This window comes from Geotrypetes seraphini, chromosome 17 (genome assembly GCF_902459505.1).
Source record: "Geotrypetes seraphini chromosome 17, aGeoSer1.1, whole genome shotgun sequence".
Taxonomy (NCBI): domain Eukaryota; kingdom Metazoa; phylum Chordata; class Amphibia; order Gymnophiona; family Dermophiidae; genus Geotrypetes; species Geotrypetes seraphini.
Genome location: NC_047100.1, coordinates 34,620,286 through 34,646,023, shown reverse-complemented (window position 1 = coordinate 34,646,023; position 25,738 = coordinate 34,620,286). Strand labels below are relative to the sequence as shown.

The 25,738-nt window shown below is 41.1% G+C and overlaps 2 protein-coding genes across 4 annotated transcripts in view; one reads left to right on the top strand and one right to left on the bottom strand.

The window, feature by feature from the left end:
* CENPP (centromere protein P) overlaps positions 1 to 25,738 on the bottom strand; it is a 366,797-nt gene that overhangs the window by 248,736 nt on the left and 92,323 nt on the right. The window lies entirely within an intron of this gene.
* On the top strand, positions 1,813 to 17,232 carry OMD (osteomodulin). Its single transcript, XM_033926052.1, has 3 exons — positions 1,813 to 2,024; positions 12,572 to 13,524; positions 14,808 to 17,232. The coding sequence occupies exons 2-3, from the start codon at positions 12,585 to 12,587 to the stop codon at positions 15,131 to 15,133; spliced, it is 1,266 nt and encodes a 421-aa protein (XP_033781943.1). The 5' UTR covers positions 1,813 to 2,024; positions 12,572 to 12,584; the 3' UTR covers positions 15,134 to 17,232.

The following is a 25,738-nucleotide window of genomic DNA, read 5'->3' as shown; positions in this document are numbered from 1 at the left end:
TAACAGATTTATAAATGATCTGGAGATAGGAATGACAAGTAAGGTGATCAAATTTGCAAATGGCATGAAATTATTCAATGACAAAAAATGACAGATAATTATAAGGTTTTGCAAAAGGATCTTATAACAGAAATTAAAACAAAATATCAATTTGAATGCATATTGTTTCATTTAGCTTTCCATTCATGTTTCCATTAAGTCTGACTACACCTCCACCCCTGCGGACCAACAGATGGGCAGAGGTGAGAAAACGCAGCGGCACCATGCAAGACACCGCTGAGTCTCCTAAGGGCGCCCGAAAGCCTGCACTCTACCCCTGCTTAACAATAGGTGAGACCAGGGACGGCCCTGGGCTTCAGAAAGAACAGTGTAGGCTGGCTAACAGGTACCCCACTGGGATCGGCCTGTCAGCTACAGACCGAAGTTTGTGTGTTCTCAATGCAGGCAGAGCTGAAAAAATGTTCCAAGCACCAGAATCCCCCAAAAAGGGGCAAAAAATATACCGAACAAAATAATAAAATGGGGAGAGCAGAAGAAATACTCCGGCAGGCATGAGTGCAAAAGGAAAAACTGTAGGTGGAGCTAAGGAGCCCAGTGAAGTACAGCAGAGGCAGACTGAACAATCCGGAGTAGATCCCTTCTGCTGATGCACGCGGCTATGGGGATATTACCCATCTGTGTAGAATGTCTCGCCTATTGCACTGGAAAAGCCATTATTTCTTCCTGAGAGTGATTAACAAGGAAAACATTTACTTTCCCTAGGAGTGAGCAACAAGGAAAGCATTTACTTTTCACGATCTGCTGGCCACCATCAGTTGAGATGCTGGGCTCACTGGACACTTTGTTTAACATGGCACAGTGCATTTTTATGTCTCCATCTTTTGGAAAGGTGTCATTTAATTTAAAACTTCTGCTAATATCCAGTAAAAATACATTCACCTACTGCTTGATAAGCTTTCTTATTATATATCTTTACTACAGAAACGTGTTAACTAAATCAGTGTTCTTCAACCACCGGTCCATGGACCAGTGCCGGTCCACAGAAATTTCCTGCCGGTCCACAGGGCCAGCACATGCATCAGGCCCAAAACAGTGTTCTTCAACCGCCGGTCCACAGTGCGATCGATGCGGCATTATCTTCGAGCCAGCTCCCTCTTCCTAACTGATTCAGTGCACAAAGCTACGGGCATCCTGCGCCTGAACCGGAAGCCTTCTCTCTGACGTTGCAACATCAGAGGGAAGGCTTCCAGATGAGGCACGGGACGTGCAAGGTGCAATTAGTACTATTATGGGGGCGGGGTCTGGGGTGGAGATTGGGTAGAGATGGGCGGGGTCTGGCCCACGACTTAGCCCAGTGTTCTTCAACCACCGGTCCACGGACCGATGCTGGTCCACAGAATAATTCTTTTTTTTCTGCCGGGTCATAGGTGTAAAAAGGTTGAAAAACACTAAACTAGATTTCAGATCAGCAATATACATACAGTCTCATTTGCTAAGGATTTCTCTCAAACACAAAATGTGAAAAAATAAATCTTTAGGAAACAGACTCGTGATTACATCTTTATTTTACTCTCTTATAGGCATTTAATATAGAAAGGGAAAAATGTTAATCTGGCACCGATATTAAAACAAAATATCAATTTGAGTGCATACTGTTTCATTTTGTTTTCCATTCATCTTTCCATTAAAGGAAATTTTTGGTGCACCTCAAACCAAAAGTAAGGAGGAAGAAAGATTAAACCATACAAACTTAACCAAGGTTGCAGAACTCCTAGTTCCTTTTATTACTGCTTCCAGGATAGCTTGCACAAAGCAAAGAAACACATAATTTTAATCTAACCCCAAAGTCCTGTGCAGCAATTTATGCTTAGAGTGAAGTGCTGCAGTAACTCACAAGGACAAACAGAGTCTTGATCTCTAGACACTAGATTCTTCAAGGATTCAGTCATAGCTTGCGGATCTAAATTCAATTGAAAGGATTTGTATCTCAGCCACTCGCTGAAACTACAGACAAAATTAATCAGGTATGGAATTACAATATCCTTTACTAAGTTTCTGAAGCTAATTGTGGGGTTGTCTATTTTTACAAGTAGTTTCAACTGCTTTTTCAAGCATATATTGTGGGTAAAGTAGTTTTCAAACATCAAAAAAATGTTTAAGATTGCAGTTTAAGAAATCATTAGCAATTATATAGTGTTGCATTATGTTGTTTAAATACTTTTAAGATCATTTTGGTACTTGAACATTCAGAGTATATCATTTTCAGGTCGACTAACAAATTTGATCCACTGTTACCTATCTTGGCTCCCCAAATTCAGTAGACGTTAGTGTCAATATCCTTCTTTGAAACTCAAAGTGGCTGGCTCCAAACACATCCTTAAGTAGTACTGAATATTAGTATAAACAGTTCTGTACATTATACTAGCATTTTCACGTATCTGTGTCCCAGTTACTGTCAAGCGTTACATGCACTGGACCTAAGGCATAGCATCTATTTGTAAAGCTGTTTTACCATGTCTTTGCAGATGGAGAGGCAAAAAAAAAAAAAAAAAAGGATATTTTTTAAAACAGCAAAACTCACTTTAGCATTTTAACATTATGCAAACCTCTTGATTAGAACTTTGTAGAGCATAAGGCAGTGATAACAAATAGATGCAATTTTCTTTCACGTTATACAGTTGAATCCTCTGTATGCTTACTGTTAATTGAGAATCATCTTGTTATTTATCAGGTTAAAATTTCCATTTCTTACTGGATGCAAAGTGGATCATCATTAGATATCAGTTACATCAGTTTTGTGCCCATTTTATGTAACTTAAACCTTTCTTACAAATTATGATAGTGCCATTATTATTAGTCTTGAAGGATATATCAAAGGCTGACCCAGTACCTCAGGTATGATCATGCAGGACATTATACAGGCTCAGGTCACATAGTCTGCTTCTCAAGCTGCCCAAGGCTGGGAATGCTGCAGAAGTAGCATTCATGGCCAAAACAAATGAATTTGCATCATCACACACCACCATCGCCCAATGACCAGACTCCAGGTGAATGCATTCTAATTCAGGAAGAACTTGCGAATCTTTGGCCCTATGCCGAGGACTTTTAGATTAAAGGAAAGTGGGTCAAAAAGGGGGAGAAAATCCTGGGCTGTTCTGAATAAAAGTTCATGGTACTGTAGTCATAAAGTCAGTTTTAGTTTGAGTTGGACACTCAAAGAAAGAGAACTTAAAAAAAACCCTCATATACATAGGTATACTTTATAAATACTACAGAGCACCATAAGAAAAGGCATTATGATTTCTACATTCAACATTCCATCGGGCAAAGTCCATCTTCCAGTATGTATGTGGTTTAGCTATTTCTGGAGGAGGTTAGAGGGCTGCATATTTGGAAATACCTAAACCAAGTCATCCATCTTACATGACAAACTAGTCACATGCTGATAGTGTAAAAGGAATTTTTCACAGACGGCAACATACATAAATTGAGTTATATAAATTATGTCTAAATCGCTAAAACTAATATCATAGTTTGCAACTCACTCGTACCACTGTTCTCAGTCTCAAGATCACTATTTAGAATCTGGTAGAAAGCTTGTTCTAGACATTCCCCTCCAGGCAGCCTATAGGGAAGGGAAAAGGAAGGCCTGAGCCTGAAACTGAGCAAGCAGAGAGCAGCTATGCCGCTCACTAATCTAATCCTTCTCCTCCTATCCTGTAAGAAAGCAGGAAGGGGATACACCTAGAGCATTCATAAAGCAACAAAGTACAAAACAGACTCAAAATGGGTTATACACCCAAATCGGAAACATTTGAACAGTGCCCCCAGCTGTCAAGGCTTCAATCCTGGCCTTTCACTGCTAGCACTAGTGCTCACACGTGCAAATGCAAAACCCTTTTTCTATCTGTCATCTAAGGCTTAATTTCCAGTGGAACAACCTAGAATGGCATTCCAGCACCTATTTTTCAGGCCCCTAAGGATGTAAAACAGAGCCAGCAGTGTAAGTTAGCTACAATTTGGGCAAAGATGTGGATCATTTCTGGCTCCTCAGCCCCTAGAGAAGGCAGGGCAGAGTGAAACATTGGAGCTGCTCATCTAGAGATGGTAACAGCCACAAGCATTGATTTTTAGGATGTTTCTCTGGCATAATGAAGAAGCCAAGAAGAAGAACAGACAAGGATTGTGAGTTATATGGGCAAGGAGAGTAGTTGAATAGAACAGAAGGACTGAGGGGTTTGCATTAACCAAAGTGAGGGATAGGCTCTGAGTAATGCAGGGGAGCAAGTACTTAAACTGTAAGGGGACCAGAGAGAGGGTACAGAAGTGTAAGGGAGAGAGGACGTGAGGAGAGCTTGCATGGTTGCTCCATTCTACTTCCCCAGAGGAGACAGTACTGTGCATTTTAATTTGGGGTCTCTACTACCTTTGAAGGTTGAGAAGATAAGATGGTGGTATAGAGGTGGACATGTATGTACAAAGGCAAGAGAGACCCAGCTGATTCTGGCCCAAAAGATGCAGCTTGTATCTTACTGGCCACGGAGAAACACCAGGACTCTGGTGGAGAGAGTGAGAACAATACAGTGGAATCATAGGGCTCAGTATGGAGGACCACAATCATCAGAGTAGAAAAAAGGAGGAAGAGAAGGGTAGAGAAAAAGGACACCATTCTCCTCCCCCTCATTAACCCAGAGATCCTGCATCAACAAACCCCTAAGCTCTCTGCAGCCGTACATAAAGTTGTAACTAACTTTGAACTTGCATTCAGAAAGGCAAGTAAATGAATGCTCCCAGGATCCAGGTAGGGCCCAGAACTAAGGAGTAGGGGAATCCACTATGTGGCCCACGAGTGCGCATTGATTTATGGTAGTTCTTGATCCCTTGCAACCAGCTCCTGAAGTTTCCATGAACTGCTATAGAGAGACGATGAGGGGGAAAGCCTAAGCAAGCAGGAAGGGAGAATCAATGAAAGCAGACAGGGAGGGAAGATGTCAATTCAGGGGACTAGGAAAAAGAAACGAGTGGGATATGCAGATGGTCTGCAGATTACCTGACAATTATATTGCCAATGTAAAGAATTTGCCAGCCACAGAGTTCCCTTAATTAAAATCACTGAACGGCAATTTAACTCTGATCCGAAAGGGACACATCTGTTAGACATTTATCATTCTTAGGAGCACTTTTAGCCCTAGCCATGTGCTTCGTTTGTCTATTCATTAAATCCTGTCCTGGTTATATTGACAGAGAAGTATGGTATGGGAAAGCTATACCAGTTCTATATTATTTGAGAACTCTGGCTTCCAGCAATCCAAATTTGGCACCATTCACACGCAAAAAATTTAAAAAGTAATCAAATAGAGTCGCTTCATCTTTAAACAAACTTGAAAGCAGCATTATGTCCAAAAGCCTCAGATTATTACACTGTGTTTGGAACTCGTACAACAGCAAAAATGATCTAACACAGGGTGTGGTAAAACACCCTGTCTTACGTTTGGCATTAGTGCACACTAGGTACAAGTTATTTATATTTTTGCAAATTTTGGAGGAAACATCAAAGAGGCAGAGAATGAATGCAGAAGTCATAACCAGTTAGAGTATGCATATTAGCACACATTATCTGGTTACCACAGGGTTAACACAGGAGCACGTGGAAGGGCTCCCACATTAAATATCTTTAAAAGGCCAAGCGCTAATGGTAAAATTAGAGCACAGCCATAAATGAAACAAATACAAAAAAGTTTTTTCACTGCAGTGTAAGAAATGGGCTTAGGGTGTGTGTAAGACTCGTGATATGAGTAAACGTCTCCTTTTTTTACATTAGTCACCTCTCTATACTCAACACTTAAAAGACTAATGTCTCCACCATCTCAATAATTGTTCAATTTTTTAATTTTTTAATTTTTAACTTTTAACGGGCTTCAGACATGCCATTTTTGTACGCCCACATTTTTTGGCGATACAAAATGTTCTTAGTGGCTATGGCTGCTGGCTTCTTCATTCGCCCATATTATTTATATTTTTATTATTATTATTTTCTTTAATTTTTCATTTTTAAAAGTGCATAGTGCCCTCATAAATATTTGCAATAAAAATATTTTGATATGAAATTTAACTTATCTTAAATATCTGTTGGTTCCTTAATAGGATCAAGTATCGGGTAGGGGCTTGTCACATCGACATGTTTCGCCATGAGGCTTTTTCAAGATAATATCCCCCTTTATTTGTTTTAACCGACCATCCCGATGTCAAAGTTTTCTGATCTAACATCGGGATGGTCGGTTAAAACAAATAAAGGGGGATATTATCTTGAAAAAGCCTCATGGCGAAACATGTCGATGTGACAAGCCCCTACCCGATACTTGATCCTATTAAGGAACCAACAGATATTTAAGATAAGTTAAATTTCATATCAAAATATTTTTATTGCAAATATTTATGAGGGCACTATGCACTTTTAAAAATGAAAAATTAAAGAAAATAATAATAATAAAAATATAAATAATATGGGCGAATGAAGAAGCCAGCAGCCATAGCCACTAAGAACATTTTGTATCGCCAAAAAATGTGGGCGTACAAAAATGGCATGTCTGAAGCCCGTTAAAAATTAAAAAATTGAACAATTATTGAGACGGTGGAGACATTAGTCTTTTAAGACTCGTGATATAACATAGTAACATAGTAGATGACGGCAGACAAAGACCCGAATGGTCAATCCAGTCCGCCAATCTGATTCAATCTAAAAATGTTGTTGTTGTTGTTGTTGTTTTTTCCTTAGCTATTTCTGTGCAAGAATCCAAAGCTCTGCCCGGTACTGTTCTTAGGTTCCAACTACTAAAGTCTCCATCAAAGCTCACTCCAGCCCATCTACACCATTCTAGCAATCGAAGCCCTCCCCAGCCCATCCTCAACCAAATGACCATATACAGACACAGACCGTGCAAATCTGCCCAGTACTGGCCTTAGTTCTTCAATATTTACTATTATTTTCTGATTCTAGATCCTCTGTGTTCATCCCACGCTTTTTTGAACTCAGTCACTGTTTTCCTCTCCACCACCTCTCTTGGGAGTGCATTCCATTCATCCACCACCCTCTCCATCAAGAAGAATTTTCTTACATTGCTCTTGAGTCTACCACCCCACCTCAAATTATGTCCTCTGGTTTTACCTTTGTCCTTTCTCTTGAAAAGATTTTGTTCTATATTAATACCTTTCAAGTACTTGAACATCTGAATCATATCTCCAATGTCCCTCCTTTCCTCTAAGGTATACATATTCAGGGCTTTCAGTCTCTCCTCATACATCTTCTGGTGCAAACCTCCTATCGTTTTCGTCGCCCTCCTCTGAGTCTGGACTGCTTCAAGTATTCTTATGTCCTTTGCCAAAACTGAACACAATACTCCAAGTGGGGCCTCACCAATGACCCGTACAGGTGCACCAACACCTTCTTTCTTCTACTGGCTATGCCTCTCTTTATACAGCCCAGCATCTTTCTGGCAGCAGCCTTGTCACACTGGTTTTTTCACCTTTAGATCTTCAGACACTATCACCCCAAGGTCCCTCTCCCCGTCCATGCATATCATCTTCTCACCTCCCAGCATATACTGTTCCTTCCGATTAATCCCCAAATGCATTACTTTGCATTTCTTTGCATTGAATTTTAGTTACCAGGCATTAGACCATTCCTCTAACTTTTGCAGATCCTTTTTCATATTTTCCACTCCCTCTTCGGTGTCTACTGTTACAAATCTTGGTATCATCTGCAAAAAGGCACACTTTTCCTTCTAACCCTTCAGCAATGTCACTCACAAACATATTGAACAGGATCAGCTCCAGCACCGAACCCTGAGGGACTCCACTAGTCACCTTTCCTTCCTCCGAGCGACTTCCATTAACCACCATCTCTGGCGTCTGTCCAACAGCCAGTTTCCAACCCAGTTCACCACTTTTGGTCCTAACTTCAGCCCTTCAAGTTTGTTCAACAGTCTCCTATGAGGAACTGTATCAAAGGCTTTGCTGAAATATAAGTAAATTACATCTAGCATGTCCTTGATCCAGTTCTCTGGTCACCCAATCAAAAAATTAAATTAGGTTTATTTGGCACGATTTAACTTTTGTAAAGCCATGTTGCTAGATTCTAGGAAGTTCACTATCCTTTCTTTCAGCAACACTTCCATTATTTTTCCAACAACTGAAGTAAGGCTTATCGGCCTGTAGTTTCCCGCTTCATCTGTGTGACCACTTTTGTGACTAGGGACCACATCCGCTCTCCTCCAATCCCCATTTCCAGGGATTTGTTGAACAAGTCTTTAATAGGACCCGCCAAAACCTCTCTGAGCTCCCTCAGTATTCTGGGATGGATCCCATCCGGTCCCATCATTTTGTCCACCTTTAGTTTTTCAAGTTGTTCAAGAACACTTTCCTCCATTTTCTTCTGTTACTTTGCCAGACAATCTCGGTCCTTCTCTAGATTTTTCTTCCGTGAACACAGAACAGAAGTAATTGTTCAGCACATTTTCCTCATCACTCTCCACATATCGGTTCCCAGCATCTTTTAGTTTAGCAATTCAATTTTTTATCATCCTCCTTTCATTAATATATCTGAAAAAATTTTTGTCTCCTTATTTACATTTTTAGCCATTTGCTCTTCCGCCTACGCTTTTGCCAGACGTATCTCTCTCTTGGCTTCTTTCAGTTTCACCAAGCCCATTTCTTAGCACAGCGAGATATATATATAATGTTTTGGAAAATTTTACACATATAAAGGAAATCATTTGGCCATTATGGCTTTGGTAGATATAAGGATTGTGGTTCCTTGGTCCTGTGTAGTTTCAGGAGAGTTTTCACTATGAGAGACATGGAAGGAGCCTTCCTCCAGTTTAGAAGAAAAGCTCTGAAGCAAGTCTGTTGTGTGATGCCAATCTGAAGCAACACTGAAGGACGTTGTTGCTGCTGTTAAGCCGTGTCAGAAGCAAGCATTGCATTCTGATAAAATTTCTTCCCAAGAGATTTTAAGATACAGGAATCCCTACCCAGGGACAATGAAGAATGAGTCTTGGAACTCTTAGCTCTTTTGAGAGCAGATTCAACCATCATGGAATAATGAGGAAGTTATAGCTTCTTGAATCTCAGAGCCTTCTGAACTCTCTACATAGAATAAATCTTCTTGTTGTTTAATGGGTTTTAGTCATGTACCAAAGAACTATGGTACATCTTTTGTTTTCTGTGTGGCCCTTTGGTTATGTTTACGTGATACCTTGTTGGTTGTGGATTATGGAGATTGCTTTGGTTTTGTATTGTATTCTAGCTGTTTGTCTAATAAAAAAATTTTTTTTTTAAAAATCAATCTTCTTTCCAAAGAGGGCAGGAACCAACAAGCCTTGAGCATGTACAGAAGCTCAAGGCCCTTCAGTCCAAGACAGAGGTTGGGTTCTGGGGCAGCGGATAATGGAGGATAGGAATGCTGGTCATGGGGGGGGGAGGAAGAAATAGCAATGGTCATTAGTGGAGATAGAAGTACTGGTCAATGGGGGGGGGGGGGGAGAGAGATAGCCATGCTGGTCATGGGAAGGAGGTGGAGGATAGCAGTGTCAGGCATCTGGACGGGTGGAAAATAGCACCATCATCCACAGGAGGTTCAAATATAAACCGAGAACCCCATTTTTTGCCCCCAAATCTCGGCTTATATTCAAGTATATATGATATGCGGTATGTTTCCAAATCAGTATTTTGAAACCCATTTTTAAAGACATTTTCTATGCAGTGTGTCTAAATCTCAAGGGGACATGTTGGAGGCATATTTTAGACGTTTTTCTATGATAATGGAACATTGTAAAAGTGTCCACAGCAAAAAATAGAATGTTTCAATAATAGCTAAGTGCCAAAAATGGGACCAAACTGACCAGATGACCTCTCCCTTAATCCCCAGTAGTCACTGACTCCCTTCCCATCCTCCTAAGTGGCAAAAGTGACAATACTTACCAGGCCCTATAACAGCTGCAGATATAATAGGCACGCTGCACGATTCATCTTCTACCAACCTCACTATGCTCATGTCACCCATCTCCTTAAGTTACTTCACTGGCTCCCTATCTGCCATTGCATACAGTTCAAGATCTTATTGCTGACCTACAAGTGTGTTCATTCTGCTGTCCCTCAGTCTCTCTCCTCGCTTCTCTCTCCTTATATACCTCCCAGAGAACTCCTTACCTATGATAAGCCGCTCTTAGCTATACCCTTCTCCTCCACTGTCAATTCCAGACTTCGTTCCTATCATCTAGCTGCCCCCTATGCCTGGAATAAATTACCTGAATTTGTCCATCAAGCCCCTTCCCTTCCCTTGTTTAAAAGCAGACTGAAAGCCCACCTTTTTGATATAGCTTTCAAACCTTAACCTTATTCCTCTGCCCTCCAACCCAGCCCGTTGAGTAACCATTCCCCCTTAACTGTATCCATGACATCCTGTTTGTCTGTCTTGCCTGTTTTAATTGTAAGCTCTTTCGAGCAGGGACTGTTTTTCTTCTTCTTTGTGACTCTGTGCAGCGCTTTGTGCGTCTGGTAGCGCTATAGAAATAATTAATAGTAGTAGCAGCAGTGTACAGTTGGGTACTGTACATTTTTTGCTATTCCTGGAGGGAGTTATGGTGAGATGTATACCTGGGATCTTGTATGTTACGTCCACTGCAATGCCGCCTAGGTTTCTCCATTGCTCTGCTGAGATATCTGGCCAATCTACTAAGAACCCTGGTCCTCAGACATCCCAATGGCTTATTTTTGTGCATTGTTCTTTAGGGCATTTTTTTTTTTTAATGGTACCAAAAGATAGACACACTGAGCACAAAAATATCTAGGAAACAGTGATTTTCAAAATATAAAGAGAGATGTTTTCCAGGTTCAAAATTCACTATGTTTGTCACACGATTTGTGGACATTTTCAGCAAATCATCCTTAATTAGACTTATACGTTAAATTGAAAATACTCCTCTAAAGCAAAAGATAGAGAAAAAAAAAGATATTTGACAAACTCTTCTAGGAAAATAAATATTAAGTAAAAATATAAGTGGAATGAGGCTATCATTAAGATAAAACATGTTGCACCAATCAGAAATGTTGTGGGTTCAGGGGAACCACAAAACAGAAATAATCCCTATGAAGAAACAAACCAGTCAAAACAAGGAAAGAAGGAAAAGACATCTTAAGTGGACCAACATGGTCTGTATTTTAGCGTAAAGCACACCTGCCTCAGGGGTCAAGATATAGCATCTAGTGTTGCAAGTGCTTTAATGCCGAAGCAAAAATTTGGCCCTTCTTTCTTATCTCTAAGGTAAAGAACAAACGTTTTCCTCTGTATTCAGCTCCAAAAGTTCTGCCTAATGCATTAAATGTGGGCTATTTAAGATGTGTTATTTAAGCAATGAGACCCAATATGATAACGTCCCCCTTTAGTAGGCAAAAAAAATGAGTTTGCATAGCTCTATGAAGGTAAAAAAAAAAAGTCTGCATCAAATTGTGGTACAATCCAAATGCAAGTATTGCATTAAAAAGGGAAGGGGCCCTTTAAGTCAACCATATTAAGCCCTTAATGCATGATTTACCATGTGATAACTGCTAGCACAGAGCTACATTAAGAGGCTTTGCAGTAATATACAAAAATAAAACAAAGCATAAATGAAATAAGGTAATAGGTTTTAATTGGACTAACACAATGCACTTTTTGATTAGCTTTCGAAGATAACTCTTCCTTCTTCAGATCAGAAATAACCATGCCAAAAACCACCCTCAATTAAATATGTAGCTACCACATGGTAAAGTGCCAGGTTAAGCTACGGTAACTGAAAAAAAACTTATAAAAGGGCCCCTTAATATGTGTGTTGAACTATCCTTGATTTTTATCGGTTGCTGAAGTCAGGAAACAGAAAATAATTACTAGTATAGTGGTTTATGGCAGTCACTCATGTTTCCTGTTAGACAGATGCTGCAGCTCTCATTTCCCCTCTTCCCCCACCCAGAGCTATGCAAGAGGGTGGTCATATTCCCGCACCCCCCACCTTTTTTGTTGTTAAAGAGGAGCAGAAGGGGCCAGCATGTGCAGGGAATGGACAGACAATGTCAATTGCATGAAACCTCTTGCTGTCTCGCTCATCTGTCCCACTTCAATACCATCTCTGACTACTGCCTTCACATCTCATCTCGATTCCCAAGAAAGCAACAGCTAGATAACATTAGAGCTCTTTGGGAAGGCCTATCTTCAAGGTTTTTTCCAGTTATAACTGAAAACCCAAATTTCCCCTTCAGGGTTGTTTTGTTGGTGTTCTTTGATATCATCATTTTATCTATAAAGATGCACTGAACAGCTACCACAATTAGGGCTTCCGATTTTGAGTGACAACCAAAGGTGTATTCATTCTATTGGGTATTTCATTTTCATAATTAAAAGTATTAAAAAATGTTTTCTTATAATACCCCACCCTTGCTATATATACCGATATAAGATAAGTAACCATATAATAAGCAATAAAAAACTATTAAATGTATTCTATTATTTTAATATGCAATGTGTATTCTCTCCCAACAGGACACTACTGAAAATGGGCATGCTGGCTGAATTGTTTGTTATCCTACTCTTTGTGTTCACTGCTTTTGGTCAATATAACTATAATTACTACAGTGATCACGATTATGACCCAGAGCCAGATGACGACTATCCACCAGCCTATCATTTTAATCCTAACACACAATATGATATTCCTCATGTTCCATATGCTACCGATTGTGCCCGGGAATGTTTCTGCCCACCAGCCTTTCCTCTGTCCATGCTCTGTGATAATCGCAAGCTGAAGACCATTCCATATATTCCAGCCCATATTCAGCAACTCCACCTTCAATTCAACAACATTGAAGCTGTGACTGCAAAAGCATTTATTAATTCTACAAATCTGAGAGAAATCAACCTCAGCCACAACAAATTAATGTCCAATATGATCGATGATGGTGTGTTTGCTAAGCTTCCACACTTGGCACAACTCTACCTGCATCATAATAATTTAGAGGAAATTCCATCTCCTCTTCCCAACACGATTGAAAGACTCTTCCTTGGTTTTAACAAGATTTCTAGATTACAGCATAACGTCATGCAAGGTCTAGTCAACATGACCATGCTTGATCTCTGCAATAACCATCTTGATGACTCTGCCGTGAAAGGAAAAGCTTTTTCCAAACTGAAAAGCCTCATGCAGCTCAATTTGTGCAACAACAAACTGCTTTCTATGCCGCCTGATTTGCCATCCTCTCTCATGTACCTTTCCCTAGAAAACAATTCTATTTCTGCCATTCCAGAGAATTATTTTAATAAACTTCCCTACATCCATGCAATCAGGATGTCATACAACAGTCTGCAGGAAGTTCCTCTCAATGCGTTTAACGTCGCCAACCTGGTAGAGCTCAGCCTAGGACACAATAAACTGAAGCAAGTTTTCCAAGTTCCAAAGTCATTGGAGCATTTATATCTTCAGGACAATGAGCTTGAAAGTATGTTTGTCATTACTCATTTGGGGGGAAGGGGTTTATCTAAAATATTGAGGGCTATCTTTTATATACTACTCTTATACAAAACACGTGATTATATATGACTTGAATTCTGATGTCCCCGTGTCATCCTCTAGCCCTAATGAATATGCATGAGAGAGATTTGCATACAATGGAGGTTTCAGGCATGCAAATCTGCCCCATGCATATTCATTAGGGCTACCCTGAAAACTTGACTGGCTTGTGGTCCTCCAGGACAGAGTTGGGAACCACCAGTCTAGAGCATAACTGGTATCACCACCACCACTACTCTATCTCATATCCAATTTCACTGCTGTTGTAACCCCCCACCACCTCCTCTGCTCATATTCAAGTGCTTCTCCCCCCTCCCCATCAATTGCTGTTTTAATCCTCTCTCCAGCACTTTGCCCAACCTCACCCAAGGCACCATAGGCATTTCCCTAATCTGGCAATACACGTGAACTGTGCTATCTCCCACTGCACCAGTTCAAGATCCACATGAGCCAAGAATAAAGAAGCAAGAACAGGAGATTTCAACCCAGTACAGCAGTGAAACCAAAAATTTGAAAACCACTCGTTTAGATAAATGTACTGTAATCAAGTAGAATGATAGCTTTGACAACTTTAAATGTTAAGTTCAACAAAATACCTACATTACAAAGCCCTACCTTGCTATTATGTTCATACTTATATGCAGAAACCACACAAGCAACAAATTTGAGAGGCTAAGACCAGCCTCACATGCCCTGGCTTAGGAGCGAGGCTCATGCCAGTCATGGTATGTGCAAAACTAGATGTTAATAACAACTGGCTTGCTGTGTGTTGTATTGCTATCCTTGAAGATTACATAAATGCCCCTGTAACAAAGCTGCTTGGCTCTATCGTGAGCTCGTAATGTTTACAGTTCTGGTTTTGTGTGCTTACTGCTCAATGGCAAAAAGATTGGCTTAGGTATAGCTCTTATTCTTTTAACCAAATAGCAACATATTGAGAAAAGCTTCACAAAAGTAAACAGCAAAATAAAAATTCACTTTTTGATATATACGAGTAGTAATAAGATAACTCTGTATTTTTAGCCAAGCAGTATTAGGGCCATTTAAGTCACATTAAGGGTCAATTAATGCAACTTAAGGATCTAACACTGTTTGATGAATCCCCATTAAATAATCTGATCTGAAAGCATAAAATCTATTAGTTGACTATAATTATGAAATTGATTTATGTAAACTATTTTAATAACCTTTTTTTCCCCATTTGCTCTACAGTAATAAATGTTACATTGCTGTGTCCGGCAATTGATCCAATGAACAGCAATCGCTTGACCTACCTTCGTGTGGAAAAAAATAAGCTAAAAGCTCCAATAAGCACATTGGCCTTTCTTTGCTTTCCTCACATACAAAGTATTTACTACGGAGAACAAAAAGGAAAGGATGCTCAAATCCCAATATTGCCCCAGTTCCCAATGCCCCATGATCATGACGAGGAGGAAGAGGAAGAGAGAGGAGCATGGCCAGTAATACATGAAGAGGACGACGAAGAAGATGAACATGGTGGAACTGACCATGATGATTTTGATCCATACCCATACTGAACTCGTATTTTCCACTGTTTGCATATATAGAGGTTGCTTGACAAATTCTAAGGGCCCAATTTACTAAACTTTCTCCTGTTAGCACATCTCCCCATTCTACATTTGTGTAAAATCAAGCCCTTAATCTTATAGGACTTTTCTGCTTACTAAAGGTAACCTTTTCTGTATGTTTTGTAAAAGATGCAACTATTAATAAGTGCATCTAAAATACTGGTAGATATGTTTCAAACATTTTAGCAATTTTCATTAACAAAAAGTAGAATATTAATCTCTCTTCCCTTTTTTGATTTTCTCATTATTATGTTCTATCTGTCCATCTGCTTACATGACAAGCATGTAAGCATGTAAAACAAAAATGATTTTCTTTTTATTCTATAATATTTCAAAAGAACATATGGTGAAAAGGAACATTCAACTTGAAGTAAGTTAATTTTTTTGTCTACTTTTTTACCCTTTAGCATACTCTACTAATCTCATCTATTTCTAGAAAGATTTCTTTGTAAATGCAGATGGCCCCTGCTGGCCACTGTACTGAAGTCCTCCACAAGCTCAAAAGTGCACGCTCAGAGATAGTGATCCCAGGCAGTAGATCTATATTAGAGTGCTACAACACAAGCCTTGACTATTTTAAATTTTAAAAGATTAAGAGGGCCATTTTTAAAGTAAGAATCATTTGTGTATATTAACAACCAAAGTAGGCGCTTTGGACTGGAACATGTTGGGAACATGTCTACACTTATCTGTAACCCTGCCTATCAATGCCAAGCTTTTCAGTGCATCAGACTTATTTTCGCAGAGGTATTTCATTAACCATGTCTATCATCAATCCCTCCAACTGTGAGGTGCGATCTGTAATTTGTTTTTTAAATGCAAAGAACATTCGCCCAGCTGAAATTCATCAACAGCTAATTGAAGTGTATGGTGAAGGTGTAATGAATGAGGCAAATGTATGGAAATGGTGTTGGTTGTTTAATGAAGGGAGAACAAACATGCACGAAAAAGCAAGATCCGGATGCCCGTCTGTCATCACCGAAGAATTGGAAACTGCAATTGATGCACACATTTAGCAGAACAGGAAATTCATGCGTCTTTTTCTTATGTTTCTTGTTCTGTCATTTACAAAATTGTCACTGATAGCCTTCACTACAAGAATGTTGATACTCGAACACAAACAAAAAGAATGGAGTCCTCATGTTGCTTGAAACACAGCAAAAGTGTTGCAGAAGTTTTGGTGGGAGATACTGAACCATGCGCCATACAGCCCAATCCTGGCGCTAATAGGTTTTCATCTTTTCTCAAAATTAAAAGAATTCTTGGGTGAAAAATGCATGCAGACTGATGATGTTGGCGTCCATGAAACGGTCAACAACTGGCTCAAGGAACAGGAGAAAAACTTTTTCAATGAGGGGATTGTCAAGCTCATCTCCCAGTCTCAAAAATGCTTGGACGTCAACAGGGATTTTATTGGCAAGTAGTTTAAGACATATTTTAACTGTAATTAGAAAGTTTTTGAGTTACTATAATTTGTTATGAGTTTACAACAAAACAATTCTTACTTTAAAAATGGCCTTGTATTTTTTATTTCTTTGATGTGATCAATAATTTTCCAGCTCTAGCTTGAACTCCCTTGTTAAGGAGTACCCACGATGTACTATGGAGAAGCTTCTCCAAAATATTCCACAAAGATTTTAAAGTATTTCTTTCCTGTGCCAAGATTCCCCTTTTTTTAAAAAGAGAACCCCCTAGGGGCAATCTTAACACCTCTAAAACCATTTTATTTTAAATGCTTTCTGAGCAATAGTACTAGCTCCTAACAACAGTTTATTCAGTCAACAGAACTATGATAAGAAGAACAGGACATGCTCAAGACAGAATGAACCAGTGCTATCCTGCACGTCAGACTCCCAGTGAGAGTCTTTAAAACCTTATTGTTTAACACCAAAGCAAGGCTCAGAGTACATTTAAAGGAGGCATATCATCTGCACAGGTTGTACTATGTACATAGTCCTCTTTACCACAGTAGAAGATACAAAAAGAAAGATTTTGTTTATATATTTTTTTCTTTTATAATAAAGATTTTTAGTCTGTAAACACCTGGATCAACAAGTCACAGCCTCTGCAGTCTGAGAACTGTAATGTTCACTTGAAAGAAGCACTGGTGATTGGGTAATCCCTGTCTGTAGATCATGATTATATTGGCTGAAGCACACAGAAAAAAATTCTCATGTAGGTTTTTTTCCAAGCAAAACAGCACATAGAAGAAACTCCTAAAATGACAAACTGTTATCCGTCACTCACAGAACAGTAAATGTAGTCCACAACACAATAAAATCCCTACATGCTCTGGGTCAGCTTGTTTTTCTTCCTGAAAGTTCTCATAGCTTCTGCAAGAATTACTAGTTTATATAGTGTGGTACATAAGCACATAAGAATAGACTTACTGGGTCAGACCAATGGTCTATCAAACCCAGTAGCCCGTTCTCATGGTGGCCAATCCAGGTCCCTAGTACCTGGCCAAAACCCAAAAAGTAGCAACATTCCATACAGAATCCCCAAAGAGTAGCAAGATTCTAGAATTCCAAAGGGTAGCAATATTCCACGATACCAATCCAGGGCAAGCAGCGGCTTCTCCCATGTCTGTCATAATAACAGACTTGGAACTTGTCCAAACCTTTCTTAAAACCAGCTACGCTATCCGCTCTTACCACAACCTCAGACAATGCGTTCCAGAACTTAACTATTCTCGGGGTCAGCTTCTTTTTCTCCCTGAGAGCTCTCATACATTCTGCAGGAATCACCAGTTTACATGGTGTAGTGTCAAGAACAAACTCATAAGAACATAAGAATTGCTGCTGCTGGGTCAGATCAGTGGTCCATCATGCCCAGCAGTCCGCTCACGCGGCGGCACTTAGGTCAAAGAGCAGGGCCCTCAGTCTAGCCTTACCTGCGTACGTTCTAGTTCAGCAGGAACTTGTCTAACTTTGTCTTGAATCCCTGGAGGGCGTTTTCCCTTATAACAGCCTCCGGAAGAGCATTCCAGTTTTCCACCACTCTCTGGGTGAAGAAGAACTTCCTTACGTTTGTACGGAATCTATCCCCTTTCAACTTTAGAGAGTGCCCTCTCGATCTCCCTACCTTGGAGAGGGTGAACAACCTGTCTTTATCTACTAAGTCTATTCCCTTCAGTACCTTGAATGTTTCGATCATGTCCCCTCTCAATCTCCTCTGTTCGAGGGAGAAGCCCAGTTTCTCTAATCTTTCACTGTACAGCCCCTTAACCATCTTAGTCGCTATTCTCTGGACCCTTTCGAATAGTACCGTGTCCTTCTTCATGTACGGCGACCAGTGCTGGACGCAGTATTCCAGGTGGGGGCGTACTATGGCCTGGTACAGCGGCATGACAACCTTCTCCGATCTGTTCGTGATCCCCTTCTTAATCATTCTGTTCGCCCTTTTTGCCGCCGCCACACATTGCGCGGACGGCTTCATCGACTTGTCGACCAGTACTCCCAAGCCTTTTTCCTGGGGGGTCTCTCCAAGTACTGCACCGGACATCCTGTATTCGTGTATAAGATTTTTCTTACCGACATGCATCACCTTACACTTAACCATGTTAAATCTCATTTGCCATGTCGCAGCCCATTTCTCGAGCTGTATTTGTATTCATCAGATTGGGCTCTGAATAACTATCAACTGGTGACATTATCAATTCCCTATAGCCACTACTGCCGCTCCACACCTCTAGTCGTTCCATCTTGAGTAGTTGCTCTCCAATCTCATGCTATTGCCACCATTCCTCTCGCTCTCTCATAATCCTATCCTGCTTTTGTTGTCCTGTGGGTTCTTCATCCCCATTTCATACCATTACTGCCCTTCACATTTCCTCCCACACCCAGCTACTGCTGACCTCACTCTTCAGATCCTTCCTCCACTTCTTGCCATTGTTTCATAATGCAAACTGTCTGAATTCAAGAAAGCATGGGATAGGCACATGGGATCTCAGAGAGAGGAAGAGATAATGGTTACTGCGGACGGGCAGACTGGATGGGCCATTTGGCCTTTATCTGCCATCATGTTTCTATAACCATAAAGCTCTATGACTTCACAATGCAGATGTAAAGAACCTTAGCCAATAAGGAGAAGAGGAGATAGTGGATGCCTGTTTTGCTTAGTGCTGCTTTTTGCTTCTGCTGTTAACATATGGCATGTTGCAAAGGCTTCCCCAAAAATTGCCAGTAGTGACAGGACCGACATGAATTCTGCAGGTATAGAAACACCGACTGAGGCAAGGGCCTCAGCATTCTCATGGGAGCAGCATCTTGATGCCGGCCAGCGTACCTGCTGGTTGTCGCTCTCTGCTGCGTCCCTTCCCCAACATCTCCTCCTCCCTCTTCCCCCCCTCCACCTTGAATTTCTTGTACAAGTTACTGGGCGATGGAACTGATTCACAGCGTCACTCTGTCGCCAGCTCCAGTGTCCTCTCTCCACTGTGGCCTGCCCCAGTGGAAACAGAAAGTTGTCTGAGAGGGTGAGGCTACAGTGGAGAGAAGACGCCGGGACCGGTGGTAGACCAACACTATGAATTGGTTCTGCCACCTGGCAAATTTTACAAGAAATTCAAGGTAGATGTCGGGGAAGGGACAGGGACACAGCAGAGCGAGACAACCAGCAGGTACACTGGCCGGCAGCAAGATGCGGATTTCACCGGAGTGCTGACTAGAAATAAGGCCCCTCCTGAGAGATTTTAGATTTGGGGGAGGAGTAGAAGTTAGAGAGGGAGCAATATAGGTCTTGGGAAAGGGAGAGATGTTGGACTCAAATGAGGGAAGGAGGGAGAGATGTGACACTCAGGAATGGGATATAGGAAGGAAGGAGGGATGAAAAGATGTCAGATTTGTGAGAGACAGGGAGAGATGGACTTGATGATGGCTAGTGACAGGGGTAAAAGGGGAACAGTGAGAGATGGATTTAGAGGAGGACAGAGAGAGCAAGAGAGGGAGAGATGGTAGAATGAGGTGAAAGCGAGAGAGGATTGGGATTCTCTTATACAATTCCTCAACTGAGAAAAGGGTAATAGATTCTAGGCTTTCTCAGAACAAGATGCTATCCAGGATTGCCAACTCTCTCCATTTTTTTTCCTCAGGACAAGCTGACCTAGTTCTGGTTTAACACTATTCAATGCATGATATTATAATTGTAATTTCCCTAAGAGATGTAAGACAAGTTCATGCATGCAGCAGGATAAAACAAAGACTGGTTAGTCCATCCTGAAAATATAGAGGCAGCTGGCCAAACTAATTAGCATTACAGAGAAAAAAAAACTAACAATTTCTCCTTTGTCTAGGTACTAGGCCAGTGCCCAGATACAGCCTCTCAGGATCTGGAAGACTGGACTACATGACCTGAAAAGGAGAGTCTGTTTATAGGTCTCCTTACCAAATTAAAATGATTGACATCACTGCACTGTTCTTGTACCTTTACTGCTTCAGTCTCGTACGGTTGTAAAGTTATATTAATGAAATACTGGATGCAAATGAAAAAAATGAAGCACAGTCTAAATAGCCATTGGCCTACTGTGAAATACAGTATTTAAACTAGGACTGGTAATAAAGAGCTAATCTGACATTTACAAATTATTTATTGGGCATCCAGTTTTAGATTGAAGTATGTAAACACGTAAGTATACCATCAGAGTCCTGAGGGGAGAGGAGCAAAATGGCGAGTATATCGTCAGTGTGTGCTCCCCACTTCTCTAATATTTCCAAGTATTCCCTTTAAAGACTTCAGTCTCTCCCTCCTAGGGCCTTATTGATCATTTTGTGCAGAACAGAGCAAGGGTGGTGGCATCCTCCAATGATGAGCCATTGGGAACCATATGGCAGCAAAGTGTACCAGCTGCATCTCCAACCAATAGGCATCATTGAGCATAGAGGTTAGACAGCCATCACTGAAATGAACTATAGAAAGAGTGCCTGGAACCCTAAGAGAAGTAACCCTTCTTGATGTTTGAAAACTAAGTTAGCAATCTGAGTTGGTTGAAATCTTGGAAGTCAACCAGAGTTCCCACAAATGGCTGAACCATGTCCCTTGACAGCTGAAGATGACAATCCTACATTTGAATTTAAAGCTTACAAGACCTTCTTTGGAAGGACTGGATAAGGCCCTTTTGGGACAGTTTTCCTAGCAAAGACCAGAATCAGGAGACTATTCTATGACTGATCTTATAGAATGGATATTTTGGAACTGAGAATAGACTTGCTGTTTCAACTTAAGCCAACTTCATAGCAAGGTTAAATTTTTGAAAACTTTAATGAGAAAACAAACTTAAAGTTTAATAGATTTCTTATGATGGATAATATTTCCCCTAAAGAAATATCTAAAAGGCAAGTCTATAACAGGCTACCTGTTGGGAGTCACCTACTATCCATTATAAAATACTAGCCTAACAAAACATATGAACATAACAGCCATACTGGGTGGGTTAGACCAATGGTCCATCTAGCCCAGTATCCTGTTTCCACGGAGGCCAATCCAGGTTACATGTACCTGGCAGAAACCCAAATTGTATCACCATTCCATGCTACTGATCCTAGGGTAAGCAGTGGTTTCCCCTATGTCTGTTCAATAGCAGACTATAGAATATTCCTCCAGGAACTTGTCCAAACTTTCTTAAACCCAGCTGTGCTAACTGCTGTAACCACATCCTCTGACAACATGTTTTAGAGCTTAACTATTCTTTAAATGAAAAAAATATTTCCTCCTATTGGTTTTAAAAGTATTTCCATGTGACTTCTTTGAGTGTCCCCTAGTTTTTGTAATTTTTGATGGAGTAAAAATTGATTCACTTGTATGCATTCTACGCCACTCAGGATTTTGTAGACTTCAATTATATCTCCCTTTAGCCATCTCTTTTCCAAGCTGAAGAGCCCTAACTATTTTAGTCTTACTTAATACCATGGAGCAATAAAGAGGCATCATAATATTCTTAGTCTTATTTATCATTCTATTTCTAATAATTCCTAGCATCCTTGCTTTTGCTTTTTTTTGCTGCCGCCAATGTGCATCACTTTGCATTTGTCCACATTAAATTTCATCTGCCGTTTGGATGCCCAGTCTTCCAATTTCCTAAGGTCTTCCTGCAATATTTCACAGAATGCATGCATTTTAACAACTTTGAACAGGGAAGATCGTGCCTGACAAACTTATTGCACTTCTTCGAAGGAATTAACAAACGGATGGACAAAGGGGACCCCATTGACATTGTATACTTAGACTTTCAAAAAGCCTTTGACAAGGTACCCCATGAACACCTACTTTGGAAACTAAAGAACCATGGGGTGGAAGGAGACGTACACAAATGGATCAGGAATTGGTTAGCGGGCAGAAAGCAGAGGGTAGGAGTGAAGGGCCACTACTCGGACTGGAGGAAGGTCACAAGTGGTGTTCTGTAGGAGTCGGTGCTTGGACCACTGCTATTCAATGTATTTATAAATGATCTAGAAATGGAAATGAAGAGCGAAGTAATAAAATTTGCAGATGACACCAAGCTTTTCAATGGAGTTAGGACTAAAGAGGACTGCGAAGATTTACAAAGGGACCTAAACAAACTAGGGGAGTGGGCGATGAAATGGCAGATGAAGTTCAATGTAGAGAAATGCAAAGTCTTACACGTAGGAAACAGAAACCCGAGGTAAAGCTACACAATGGGAGGACTGTTATTGAGTGAGAGTTCCCAAGAAAGGGACTTGGGGGTAATAGTGGACATGACAATGAAGCCATTGCCACAATGCGCAGCAGCTGCTAAGAAAGCAAATAGAATGCTAGGAATAATCAAGAAGGGTATTACAAGCAGAACAAAGAAAGTTATCCTGCTGTTATATCGGGCGATGGTGCGCCCGCATCTGGAGTACTGCGTCCAAAATTGGTCGTCGTACCTAAAGAAGGATATGGCGATACTCAAGAGGGTTCAGAAGAGAGCGACGTATTTGATAAAAAGTATGGAAAACCTTTCATATGCTGAAAGATTAGAGAGACTGGGCTTTTTTCGCAGGAGAAGCGGAAACTTAGAGGGGATATGATAGAGACTTATAAGATCACGAAGGGCATAGAGAAAGTGGAGAGGGACAGATTCTTCAAACTTTCGACAACTTCAAGAACGAGAGGGCATTCGGAAAAATTAAAAGGGAACAGATTCAGAACCAATACTAGGAAGTTCTTCTTCACCCAACGGGTGGTGGACACCTGGAACGCGCTTCCAGAAGGAGTGATAGGACAGGGTACAGTATTGGAGTTCAAGAAGGGATTGGACAATTTTCTGAAGGAAAAGGGGATAGAAGGGTATAGATAGAGGGCTAGTATACAGGTCCTGGACCTGATGGGCCGCCGCGTAAGCGGACTGCTGGGCATGATGGACCTCAGGTCTGACCCAGCAGAGGCACGGCTTATGTTCTTAGTGTCATCTGCACATTTAACCATCTCATTCATAAATTTTTACATAGCACAGGTCCCAGTACAGATTCCTGCAGCTCACTGTGCTTTTAATTTTCCCACACAGCTGTCACTAGCGTTACTTTATCGATTCCATCAGGCAGCCTCAGAGCCTTCGCTTGTTCGGCCACCTCTAAGGAAAGATGTTGCATCATTGGAGACGAGTTGACCTAGCAAAGGCCCTGCAGCTGTCTGGTGGATTCGATCTCCAGGTCCCGGATCCTTTAAACTCCCATCCAACCCCACAATCCCCCCTTCCCAGGCCTACTGAAGTACCTGGTGGTCCAACAGGGGTCTTTGTGGCAGTAGCGCAGTTTGTTCACTCCTGCCTCCTCATGTTTACTGCTAGAGGTCACGGAAGCCATTTTAGAAGGCAACCACAAAGAGGTAGGCGTGAAAGGGCCAAGCTCCTGCCACCAGATACCTCGGTAGACACAAGGGAGGGGGAAATCATGGGGTTGGGAAGAAGATTAAAGGGTCAGGACCTGGAAAGGAAAAAGAACCTTGGCTACTGATTGGGGGAGGGATGGATGAGAGGTGCAGAGACTTGCAAGGGGTTGGAGGGGTGAGAAGCTACACCTTGCGGCTCTTTGTAAATCTTGGGAGGGAAGGTGCTGTTGGATTTGAAGGAGAGGGGGAGGGAAGGGAGAGGTAATGTAGGATGCCTGCCACAAACCCGGAGAGAGGGAAGGAAAAATGTTGCAGGAGGGATGAGACTAGTGAGAGAGGGAGACATGGAGTGGAGGGGAGGGTGAGATGGTGCTTGGGAAGAGAGCATATTAATTGTGAATGGGGTTGGGGGAGGGAAGGAAGGAAAACTGTTAAGGGGTGGAAAGGAGGGAAAGGGCAAGGAGAGAGAGAAGATGTGCATGAGGCAGAAAGTGTTGGACTCATGGAGAGAGAGATATGTTGGATGGGGAGGGCAGAAAGGAGGGAAGGAGAGATGTCACATTCAGGGGAAGAGGGAGAGGGCAGTGAACAGTTGGATTAATGAAGGAAGAGAGAGATATTGGTTGAAGGAGAGAATGAGATCCAGAGGAGAAGAAGTGTGCAGAAGGCAGAGAGAAAGAAATGTTGAACTGGTGGAGGGAAAGGAGGGAGAAATGTTGGACTGGGAAAGGGGTAAGAAAGGAGAAAAAGAGAGGAGCTGTTGAACTGCAGGGGGCAGAAAGGAGGAAGGGAGGGAGAGAGAAATGTTACACTGGGAGGGGAGGAGAGATAACTCAAGGAAGAAGAGGTGTCAGATCTGGAGAACGGTGATGGAAGGAGGGAGAGAGGAATGTCAGACCAGGGGAAGGGGAGGGAAGGCGAGAGCTATGCTAGACCATGGAAGGGAAGGAAGTGAGAGAGAGATGCCAGACTGCAGAGAGAGGAGAAAGATGCCAGACTGTGGGAAGGAGAGGAGAGAGATACCAGACTGTGAGAAGGGGAAAAGAAAGGAGACATGTCAGACCACTGAGAGGAGGGGAGAGGAGATAAATGTCAGACCATGAAACGGGAAGGTAAGGAGAGAGAGATGCCAGGCCATGGAAGAGGAGAGAGATAGGAAGGGAAGACATGGCACAGTAGATTTTGAGAAGAAAGCATAAAAATGGAAAAAAGTTGAATGTTAAAAGTCTGAGATGCAGGGCAGAAAGCGAGGGAGAAAAAAAAAAAAAGTCAATGAATATGAAGGCCCTGGAAACACAGTTAAGAATACAGTCAGAAGGATGTACAGCCAGAGATTGGGAAAGGATGATTAGAAAAATAAAATCACCAGAAACAAAGGTAGGGAAAATTATTTTATTTTCTATTTAGTGATCAAAATATATCAGTTTTGAGAATTTATATCTGCTGTCTATATTTTGCACTATTTTTGTCTATTTTTCTGTAGCGGTTACTGAGATGATATTGCACATTTTAAAGTTATCTGCCTTGACCACTTTGAAAAAAAACTATATAAATGATAATTAACACTTTCTCTGCATACAGTGTACTTTGTGTAATTTAATTTTATGGTTACCATTATGTATTGTTAATAAGATTATATTATGTGTATATGAAAAATGAATAGAAGAAATTAGTACTATTATTATGGGGGCGGGGGTCTGGGGTGGAGCTTGGGCAGTTGGGGGTACT

Coding starts and splice junctions, on each gene's coding strand:
- OMD (XM_033926052.1), top strand. CDS start 12,585: ATGGGCATGCTGGCTGAATTGTTTGTTATCCTACTCTTTGTGTTCACT. Junction 13,525..14,807: donor TCAGGACAATGAGCTTGAAA/GTATGTTTGTCA, acceptor TTTGCTCTACAG/TAATAAATGTTACATTGCTG.